General features: G+C 39.2%; 1 protein-coding gene across 12 annotated transcripts in view; it reads right to left on the bottom strand.

Annotated features, from left to right (window-relative positions):
• Positions 1–12,024, bottom strand: part of MEIS2 (Meis homeobox 2) — a 194,985-nt gene that overhangs the window by 126,214 nt on the left and 56,747 nt on the right. For all 12 annotated transcript variants that reach the window (XM_039843947.1, XM_039843945.1, XM_039843952.1 and 9 more), the window contains one exon: positions 7,801–7,946. In XM_039843947.1, coding sequence (XP_039699881.1) covers positions 7,801–7,946 — 146 coding nt within the window. The remainder of the gene's footprint in view (positions 1–7,800; positions 7,947–12,024) is intronic.

The raw sequence follows: 12,024 nt of genomic DNA, 5'->3' as shown, positions 1-12,024 counted from the left end.
TATTTTATGAAATTGGGTGCTAAACTTTGAGTTAGTAATTATTTTAGTTTCTTTTTGATAGTAATTTAATAAGAATTTAATTCTTCAATCTTCTCACTCAGTTACTTATTTTTAAAATGTGTCTGTCAGTTTGTAGCTCATAATCTGGGACTTAATTTTTTAGTCTATCTCAGCTGAACTTCTTTTTAAACAGGATTGTCTGATGTACTTTTGAAATGTCTTGACCAGATGTTTTTGCATTGAGGAGACCACACATCTCATCGCCCCCATGAAAGGCCACCGTCACTGTACTGGGGACTCTACCTCAAAGTCATTCAGAATGTGGACAAAGCCTGCTGAATCCCAAACACATCAGTCTTTCACATGTAGAAACCCTTATAATCCAATTCTAAACACCGAATTGGGACTACAAGTAAAAGGCTATGACACAGCAGCATGCAATCTTTTTTTTTTCTCTCAAGAGAAACAAAGTAAATTTAGTTGCAATTTTATTTCTTCTAGAGGCGTTTCTAGGATTCAACACAACATTAAATTTTTGGCCTGTCTCTTTAATTTGAGAAATTGTAAAAACGACGACAGATGGCACATGGAATTGACTTATGTCCTCTATTCTTTACTGAAGAAGGGAGTGCATAGAAACTTTGACAAAAGCAGAAGCTACAGTATGCAGGTCGCTATTAAAATTATCCACTGGCTCTTTGGACAGTAAGGATCAGAACGTTCAGACTTTTTTTTTTTTTTTGACATTCTTTAAAACCAACTAACACTGTTGTTAAGTTGCCACTGGTGATCATAGCCCCAACATTCAGTTCCCTCCTGTCCCAATAAGAGCCTGATGGATGTGCCATTAGCTCTGAACCTCGGCAACCTCTAAAATTATCACTCTTCCCACCCCAATCTCCTTCCCCCACCACTCAAAATCATTATGAAATAGGAAGAATACTCAAGCTTACAGTTAATTGGAAACATTGCAAGGGAAGAGGAATGCTTAAGACAGCATGTCCACAGGAAAATAAATTACCCAGCACTGTTATTTAATGCATTGTGACATCATTTCCTGAAATTAAACAGAGATGACACCAATTCAGAGGATCTCCAGTATAAGGTTCCATTCAAATAATTCACAGATGTTTTCTCCTGGCAAGCAGAAAAACAATGCAAAGGCTAAAGCTAGGGGTGGCCTCCCTCTACTGCTTGCGGGAAGCTCTCTGCTGGTGTTTTTCAGCTGGGTGTTCTGCATGTGCGTCTCCACATAAGTATTTCTTAGCCATTGAGCCCCACTTGTGTTCAGTGCACATCTGTATTTCTGAATGTGAGAACAGCCTTCTCTCATTATCAGTAAGGCCAACATTTTTATATTTGGTATTAATTTGGCCTAGAGCAATTAAGTAGCCCAATGAAAGCACTCATTTCCAAGTAGAAGTAACTAATGTCCATGAAATGCTGATTTGATTAACCATTCAAGGCCCTTAAAAAGACCTCTAATGACAGAAATGATCAGTGTCTTTGCAGATACCCTTGTGGAAATGGACAAATGGAGAAATTGGGGTAGAGATGAACAAGGCAGGCAGTACTCTCTCTCACTCTTGGTGATTTCATGAGGAACTAGAGGCCGTAGGCGCCGGAAAATCGAAGCACACAACCAAAAGACCAAAATATTCGACACTTGTGCAACACATTACAATTCACAAATTGACTACATCACTGAAATCACACGGCAACCCAACCAGCCAAGAAGGGCACATACATACTATCTTCATTTTTCAGGTGAGAAAATAGGCTCAGAGGTTGAATAATTTACCCCCAGATCACAGAGTTCAAAACCAAGTCCAGTGACCCCCCTTTTTTTACAAAACAAAACAAACAAACAAAAAAACATACTGCACAGTTTCTCAGAGAGCCTAGACTCTAACTCTATGAGGAAGCTGGGAACTCTAGACACTGCTCACACCCTTTAAGGTGAAATGGAGCATTCCCTTCAAAAAGTAGGCTCGGCAGAGGCATCCTGAATTATTCTGTAACCAGCTGCTTCTTCACCTTCTACCCCAACCCAGAAGTCCGTGATGCTCTGGCTTTCCCTTGGCACCAGGACTCTGTGATGCTATTACCTAGCCTCAGTGAGCAGCCATCAAATATTTATATGGCTCTAGAAGACAGAGTTTAGACTACACTCTCTCCTGCTGAGGGGCATTTGGAACTTGTTTGGCAAAACCTGGTCTCCACATCTCATATTGTCCCAGGAAAGTGAGTGGTAACTTCAGTTGGCCAGTTCCATTGGCCAAAGTCTCTTGTTGCCATTCAACTAGATTAAAATATTATAGTTACTTTATATTATGTACTTACTATAAGAGCCAGGCATGGGCTGAAATGCTTTACATTATCTCATTTAATCCCGGCAACAACCCTACTAGATTGGTTCTAGAATTATACCCATTCTGCAGACATGGAAAATGAAGTTTAGAGAGGATAACTGCTCAAGATTAAAAATCTACTGTGCTGCAGATTCCAGGCCATGTGCACCTAATTGTGACATTGTATCATCACATTTAAGAAAAAAAGCTATCTGGATCTACACAAGATAAAGAGAACTAGTTAAAAGGCAAAATAGTCTATATATATATATATATATATATATATATATATATATATATAACACACACACACATATATATATATATATATATATACACACACATATATATATACGCACACACACATTTTATATATATATATATATATATATATATATATATGTACACACACACACATTATGATAATCATTGGAGAAGAGAGACGTATCTCTAATGTAAAAGGGGCTCTATTTACTCATAACGTGGGTTCACTGTCTCTGTAGAACAATATACTTTAAAACACATTTATTGCCAAAAAGAGACCTTTACAAATCCCATAAAGCAAACTCTATTAGGCCAGGAGTGAAAAGAATGAACACCTGAGAGGCAGGTTTCTCCCTCACCACCAGAGATATGGTGACAGGACAAAGCCTTATGCCATGAACAAAAGGCAGAGTGTTTAGAATCTGCAGTTTCAAGAAGGCTGCATAAAATTATGTCACTTTAAAGTAAATTTGCTTCTGATTCTGTATACATATCTTTGAAAGAAGTCCTACATCCCCTAAGTGTAAGCTTTATCCCTGTGTTTTCAAATAAGAAAACCTTTAGTCAGTGACTGGTATGAGCAAGTGGTGTCTTTGTGTGTGAGCACTTCCTGTTTTCATTCCATGATCAAATATATTCTTTGCAGCACAACTAGGGGAGCTCTTGAAGGTGGTAAGTGGAGGTGCCTGAGAGCCTAATTGAGCACACTAAGGACTTCTTGCCATGGAGGAGTTTTTCATGGTTATGAATAAACCGTTAGCCTGGGTATTATTGCTTGCTGTTTCTTTCTTTAACTATCGTTGAAGTCAAATAAAAACAGTTGTAATGGCAGGCTTACTTTTATGATATCATAATCTCCATGTGTTTGTGAAAGGAGTATACTTCCCTAGGATTTCCCTGATTTTTTTTTTTTTTTTTTTGCCATTGGATACTTTCCAGCAAAAGCGCATACATTTCCAACAGATTCTTTCTTCGATCTTCACTAGATTTTTTAGTCTGAGAGCCAGGCACAATCATCATCCAATAGACGAGGGAGATGATAATAATATATACAACATTTTCAATAGCTGAATTTCTATATATATATATATATATATATATATATATATATATATATATATATATATATATGGATTTATTTCTTTAAGATTATTGTGTTTTTCTAAAGGGGATTTTTAAAAGACATTTTGGAAATTGGTAGTTAGAAACTAGAAACTAATTACTTAGCCTTAGAGTAAGCAAATTCAAAATGCTTAACTCTGAATATGAAAATTCCTCAATTCATCAAATAGTTTGTTTTTTTAAATGCCACTTTGAATTTAGTTTAAATATTTTCCTCAATATAATCAATTAGCTGCAAATATATTACCTTTTCCCCTAAAGCTGGCAGTGCATAAGAATTTGGGGGATTGTTTTAACTGTTACAGTTGTAGTGAAACTTGTTCTTCCAAGAAAACTGAAGGTTAATGATTTTTGTCATATTGAAACTAAGACTTAACAATTGCTACAGTCAGCCTTTGTTGAGGTGGGATTCTTTTTTCTCTGGGCCTTTTGAGGTATTCAGAATAGGTGACAATAGCTTGCAGTTGAGAACATATGTAGAGAGACCCCTGTGGCTTATTGGAAGAAGTTGCTCCATGCTGGTTGGGTGTTTGGAAAAAAAAAATACAACCAGAGTTCTTTTATGTTCTCCTAGTTAATGAATGCATGAATGTCAAAATGGGCCAATGGCCCATTCAGGGGGCAAAGCCTTAGCAGCCCCCTTCTTTAAGAACACATCCTGAGATGCAAAATACATTTGCTTAACAAATTAAAATAATGAGATAATTCAATTAGCTTCTTTTTTATAAAAGAAAGAAAAAAGGGTACATCAGGGATTATTGTAATACAAGAACAGGTCATACTGCACAAAAGGGAACAAACCAGTTTGAAATAATGTTAAAGAGACTAATAATGGAGAAATGCACATTGAATCATGTACTTGTAAAGAAATTTACATGAAATAATAATTTAGACCACATCTATTTTCAGTGAGCTAGAGCCAACATTTCACTTTGAAAGTTGAAATTAATTAAAAGACAGAAAAATATAGTAGGACATCTCTATTTCGAAGGACTTCCTCATGCCTGTTAATGCACATAAGAAAAGAAGTCTAAATTAACATGTCGCTAGTTAGGGGTCTCCATTCTTGGTTTCTGAGCTCAGAATTATAGCAGAGTAAATCTTTCAGCTCATTAAAGATTGGAAAGTAAAAGTTTTACAGGACCATCCTCATCAAAGTTACTGAACCTCTTCTCTTCAGCTGGGGTGAAGTCTGGATAGAGGTAGAAAAAAATTTCAAAGATAAAGCCAAGAAGAATTTCCTTAAGATACAAGGGAGGTACAAAAAAGGCAGAGAAGGGGAGCAGAGAGAAAGACTGGGAGACAAAGCCAGTGGAAGGAAGTAATGAAAGGGCCATGTGGTGAAAGAAGGCCATGCAGAGGAGAAAAATAAAGCACTTAGTGGAAAGCAAAAAGAAAGGGGGACAGAGAAGAAAGGATGACCAGAGGCTGGGACAGAGCAGTGTTCTGAATAAATGTTCTTCAGCAGAACCAAAACCTACGAGCGTGGGAAAGGAGCCTGCACTGCATATCTCTCGTTTGAAAAATGGGGAAATGGAAGGTCCAGAGAACTTAAGAGATTTAACTGAGGTTCAGCCAGTACTGAGGAAAACTGAGCTTGAAATGCCAGTTTCCTAGACTCTCCAGCTCTGGCTATTTGAGTATCCTCTCTCCACTCCAAAGATAGGGATGTATTAAAATTTTCAGGTGGACAGAGAATTCTGCACAAAGCCTTGTGCACATTTAACTAAGAGGAAAGCACTCGCTTAGTAGCATCTCGCACAGTAGAGCCACAAGCGCCCAGGAATCACTGGCCACCCACAATTCTTTGCCAGTGGCCACGGCACAGGGTGGATTCCTTTCAGGACAGGGACAGGACAAGGCAGGAGGTCCAGCAAGGGCCCTGGACACTTCCATAGGAAATTCAAATCACAGAATACAAGTGGTGAAGGAGAAAGGTGGCTTGAAGAAAGAGGGGCAGGAAAGTCTTCTCTATTTGGAAAGGTTGGAGGAGCAGGAAACTTTAAAAACAAAATAGCACTTTGCTTCTCCATATCTCCAGTTCATCCTCCCTTTGAAGCTGAGTGCGTTGATGGCAGAGGTTATGAGATTTATATGCAACAGTTAAAGGTGATAATGATTTTAGCAGTCATCATAAAAGTGGTGGAAAAAGCACAGATCTGGGGACAAGGAAGCCTTGGGTCCCGGTCAAAGCTTGACTTTGAGCTAATCACTTCTCTTTCTCGGTCTCAGCCTCCTCATTTGTAAGTAGAGCAGCTAAATTCTCTAAGGTTCTGCTGTTCTGTGAACTGGTTTCGATGACTGAGGGAGATGTTCGCTCAGAAAGCAACTGTTGAAGTCTTTATTTTCAACCAAGAAAAGTGGAGTGTGAAGAAAGACAGGGAGGAAACTGAACAGGTAAACTCCTGGGAGAAAGTGGCATGCCTACCCTGCAGCTTCCCTGCCTTTCTTAGTTGCTACTCTAACCAAACAAACCTTCAGTTAAAAATGAGAAACCCCTCCCCTCACACTCACTCGACTTCCAAATTAAAAACATTTTACAGGTTAGTAAATCTCCAGCTGAGGTGATGTAGCAAAGAACAGCTGTGAAGTAATTTTGATAATGATGAGAATAATAACCACATGGCAAGGTTCAGGGCTTTGCTGTTGCAGCTTCAGTGCTCCTGAATAGATAAAAGTGATTAAATACTCCTGATTATCCCTGACCAATATGTAATGGATTTACAGCCCTTTCAATTAGTCAGTATTTGCTTAGGACTCATTATTTTGTCTTTGGTTAAGTAATCAGCCCAGAGACCGCATGTTCTGTCTAATTCCTCTGAGCCGAGTCAGTGCAGGGCCCTGACCTTTGAAATGGCCATAGCTGCAAGGCAAGAATAACCACTGCCCCAGCAGCCTCGTTGGTTCTCCCAGCTAATCCTGACACCACAGGCCAGATCGATACACCTTAGTTTGCTACTAATGTCCTTACATCAAAATGGCCGATTTAGGAATGTGAATCTATCACTTTGCCCTCCCCACCACCACTCCGCCCCTTGCCCTTTGTAGCTCTGCTAGAAGAGCAGATCAGCAGCCGCCACCATAAATAAAAGTGGAACCTTGTCCTGGACCCATGACACTGTAACTAATGTCATTCAGCATGGCAACACGCAAGTTGGATAATCAAAGACCTTCAGCTTTTAATGCGTGACTCTATTTTTGAGCATTAGCCTAAATAAAATGGCCTGAAAATAATATTATAGCAAGAAACAGCCTATGAAATCTTTACCATTCCTAGAATTTCCAAATGAATAGTAAAATATGAGTGCCTAGCTACACTGTAAAAAATATATTGTAATTTTTTTGTCATGAGAGTCTTAAGAGTCAACAGGATATACCGACATATAAAACCCATATAAAACCGATTGCAAATAGGAGGATAAAGATAAATTGTTACTTAAAAAATGTTGCACATAGTTGATCTATTCCCAGAAGTGAAGAGGGTTAGCTTATAAAATAATGGACTTGAATAGCTAAAGAAGAATCTTTAATCTCCACCTTCCGAACAAAGGCGTTATAGCACCTATAACCCTTCTGCGTTTGTCATATAAACACATAACATGTTTGAAAGCTGCTTCAGTGATTACAATTGCACTTGATACCACAAGCTTGGACATACGTGTATGTGGCAAGGTGCATTTTTTACCTCCTAGAGGAGATGGCTTTCGTTAAGAGTGTAATCGGCAGTGTTGATGGTTTCACAAGCTTCTTCCAAACATTTCCCTTGGTTGCAGTTTTATTATCTGGTTACTCTCAGACCTCAAATAAATTTACTCATTATACTGTTCAGGGTCCTAGACCATTCTGAATAAGGTCCATTCTTGGCCTATTAAAACAAAAATCTTTCTAGAGAGTGCTCTATGGATGGTGATAGTTGATAAAACCTTAACCATTCTGTTAGTCACCAGATTTCAAGAAAGGGAAAACAGGCATCTTATTTTAAGAAATCTGTATGCACCTGTATAACTTACTGGAAAAAGGCAAGACAACAAAACTTATATTTTTCTCTTTCATCTTGACTTACTGTGAGATGCTGGAAGAGCCACGCTCTCATGATATTTGTTGCTACTTTGGGGAAAATGCCTCTTTTCTTCTGGCGTTTTTTGTCCTTGTCTGGATCATCATCGTCACCTGTGCCAGGTGAAGCTACACTGTTGTCTAAACCATCCCCTAGTAGGAAAAAAAAAATGAAAATACATTAGAGAAAACGCAGAAAGGGGGCCAACAACAATGTGCAGCTAATGATGAGCTCAGCTCAGCTTGTTGAAAGAAATCCATTAAGCGGGTATATTCTCTTTCATTAAAGTATAATTGGAGACACAAATATGTAAAAGACAAAATTAAACCAGGCCTCTTCAAATGTTAATTTTGTGTGTCTCACACTCTCCCGTATCATTAATTCAATTATAATTGTGCGCTTGACACAGTGCAGTAGCTCTTTGTCAATTACGGAATCCAATGTGGGAAAACCGCCATCAGAAATCCCATTCGGTGAAAATGCATCCCGTGCCCATAGTGAACACATACTGTAGGGCAATCAAGTTAAATGTTCTGTAGTCTATATATTCTAGGCTGCCTGCATAGGTGACAGTAACTGTGTCACTGTTCATTGCACATAACACACTGCCTGCTCAGCCCCTCCTAAAACTGTCACCTCCTAAGCACACACACTTGAAAACTCCTCAGATGACCCTGCACTCCGCATTTGCATGACATGCAAACTTTTAGCTCTCTGCACCACTGATTGTTATCATTAAAAAAAAAAGGGGGTATACATCAAGGTAGGGTGCTCACTTAATCAGAAGTTTCTATCAACATCTTTCTCTTCTATGCTTTTCTCTGGCATTAATTGTGCATTAGCAAAAATCATTTACTTTTAACAGTCATAGTTATTTTTTCTTGCCCTCTGGCAAAAATGCCTTGAAAGCCTGCCTGGAGGGCATCTAAATTATGTATCTGAAAAACTCTTCTGGCAAGGCATTGCAGGACCCCTACTTTCTTAAAATTCATACGAGCACGTCTTCCTGTTTTTGGGAAGGCATCAATCAAGAGCAGCAATATATGCCATATCCCTACATTAATATTTGAACTAATAACTTTAAAAAAAGGAAAGAAACAAGATCCGACTTGTGGCATAATCAAATGCAAAATAAATGAAGAATACGGGGACAGCACTGGGGCTTTATAGATGGCTGTGTTTTCCTTGCACATCATTAGCCTGGAGCCACACGAAAGAGGAAAACAGAGAAGTGGAGAGTTTATGCTCCCCGCTGGTGTTTAAGAAGCCAGGGTCCTGGAAGGACATCTGGGAATTGCGCTGAGATGGGTTTTTTTGTAATTTAAGAATAGACATTCATTAGCAGTAAATGCCATAAATCCCATGCTAAGTAAAAACCTTGTCCAAGAAAGCCTAAAACAATAAACTCTGTGCTCAATGTAGCCTGAGCTAGCTGCTCAGCAGCTTCTCGGAGAATGCCACAGATCTGCGGCTCATTCCCGGACGCTCTCTCCTCTTGGACTGGGCCGCACCATGACATCTTGCCCACTGGGCTCCTGCCTTCCAACTTCAGGGTCCGCTCTGTGGGCTATCCTGTACCTGTTCTTTTCCTCTCACCAAAAAAAAAAAAAAAAAAAAAAATCCCTCAACCTTCTTTGACCAGAGAAGCAGAAAAGCCACAGCAAAGAGCTGGCAGATTAATTTTATTGACATTTCCATTTTCACTGCAATGCGATACCCTCCATCACATGGAAGAGATGACCCTCACTATTTACAGACTGACAGGCCACTTCATTACAACCACCCTGCCCCAAGGCAAAGCAGCTCCCTTCCATCTGCCCAAACACTAGAGCATGACCCCGAAGTTGCTGTTCTCTTTTTCTTTGCCGTCTGTTATGATAAAAAAAAAAAAAAAGAGTGAGTCAAAGGGACCCCAAATAGGCAAAGAACTAATCAGAGTACAGGGAAACAAAAGGCATTTGACTTCTGAATACTGTATGTTCAGAGTCTACTCTTCATCTGTCTACGCACCCTGCAGACCCATGTACACTAAGGGGCCGCTTGCACAAGGACAGACACACACACACAGACACACACACAGGCGTACAGCATAGCGTATGTGCAAGGCTTCCCACCATGCCAAGGAACTGCTGCAAGGCAAATTCTCACCCACACTAATGGCTTCTGACTGCTCCTTGGCAACCCTAGCATTTTAACCTGAGTGGATGTGCTCTCCAAAATACAGACACTGGAGCGATCTCATCAGCTGTTCATGTGACACAGATGGAGAGTGGCTATTAGGAGCCAGGCAGTGGGCCTTAGGGATCTGAGGTGCTGTTCTGTAGCCTGAGGCGCTTTTGAAAAGCAGTACCCGGAGATGAGGAAAAAAAAATCCACACTGCAAGTGAGTTTGAAGTCAGTCAGTCTGTCTACCTACTATGGATAAAGATATCTTTGTCTCTTAATGTGAAATCTATGTGGGCTATCTGGATGTACATTTCAGATAATGTATGTATGGAATGGCTCTTCCTTCAGTGTCTTCCAAATATAAAAACACAGGCTGTAAACAATGCCTGTGTGTATATATTTCTTTCTAAGCACATATGGTTTCTGTGTATATGTTTAAGCTGAAATTGTCAGGATTTTGTTAAAATCTCATTTAGCTTTTTCTGATAGATTTTTGAATATACTTATTTTCAAAGGTTAATGGCTTAATTGAAGAAAGTTCAGCAAAAAACAGCATTTGCCTTTAACCCAATCGGTGACCTTAAAAATGAGAGGCAGCATTTCCACAGTGCATTTTCTCTTGCTTAAAAGCAAAGAGGGCTGGTAACACCTTCAAACTATATGATTCACTGTATTTAGCGCACGGAAAAAAAATATAGCTAGATTGAGATCCTTTGATGGCTGACTTAAACTGAAAAAGACAAGAACATTACATGAATTTTAACACAAAGCAGTCCATTTTATATAAATGTCATAAAATATCTGAATTAGAATCCAGTGTAACAAATAATTGTAAAGGAAAATATCCTTATTTTTATAATAACTAGACACTAGACGTTATATTTTTAAATTAACATTAGTGTTTATACCTCTATAAAGAGAGGAATTTTCCTCTCCAAATATACAATAAATACCACTGTCTTTTCCTTCAATAGATTGTGAACCAACTTCAGCATAGAGGACTAACAACAGCATAAAGCAAAAATTTAAAAGGCAACTGTGATCTGCAATGTAAAATAAAATTCTGCAGATGTTAGAGTTAGTAACTCTGAAAGTAGATACTGTTTTCTTGTTTTTGGGCTATGTGTGTGTGCGTAAGATAGTTGGCAATCCTTGGCACCTGTACCAAATGAGTTTTTTTGCCAAAAAGTGTGAGTATACCTGTACAGATGCATGTGCCAAAGGAGGTATGGGAGATAATGGCATACGCCTCAGCATCTGAAGTTAGGATTCCAAAGTGTGGAATTCTTGAGAACAGGAACTGTTTCTTGTTTATCTTTTTATCCTGAGCGCATACCTCCATGTCTGACCCAGAGCAGATACCCAGTGATTGCCGGGCGAGGGAATGACTGAACTTACAGTGAGCTTCCTCAAGGATCTGCCCCTCTTTCTGATCATCCCAAACTGGGGCAATATGGTACCCAAGGAGCTGGGTGGCTTGCCCTTGTGCACACAGTCACGTCTAAACATGCCAGGAACAGCAGTTCTTCAAAGAACTCAGTGCCCATCAGGGCCTTTTTGAGGGGCGTAATCACAAGGCCATTCCATCAGCAATGCCACCTCTGATGATGAAAAACTAAATAAATACTGGATATGCTTCTTTTAAAAGGTGGTTTAATACCTTGACTAAGGGTGCAGTCTAAGTTTTGGGCAAAGAGATTCAAAATAGCTGTGTATTACTAGGACACACTGTGTGTGACTATGGAAAGAAATATTCAAAGTCTGTAGATAGATAACTTTGAAGTGGATTAAATCATCAGGAGAGATTGTTAAAAACACAGGTTCCCAGGCCTCATCCCAGACTTACTGAATCAAAGTATCCTGGGGGCAGAGACAAGGAATTTGTATTTTTAACAAGTTCTTTGGTTTTGCTTATGCATTCAGCCTAGCACTCGTTCTTAAACTGGCTTTTGGAAGCCAATAAACTAGATGACCTTCTAATTTGAAATAAAATGCGACCTCACTTAAAATTCTATTTTACTCCCATGAATGGAGTTATTGGTCACGGTGAGCACCTGCAATCTG

This window comes from Pteropus medius, unplaced genomic scaffold (assembly GCF_902729225.1).
Source record: "Pteropus medius unplaced genomic scaffold, Ma_sr-lr_union100, whole genome shotgun sequence".
Lineage (NCBI taxonomy): Eukaryota > Metazoa > Chordata > Mammalia > Chiroptera > Pteropodidae > Pteropus > Pteropus medius.
Note: the sequence above shows the minus strand (reverse complement) of the source record. Positions and strands in the feature narration are given on the sequence as shown.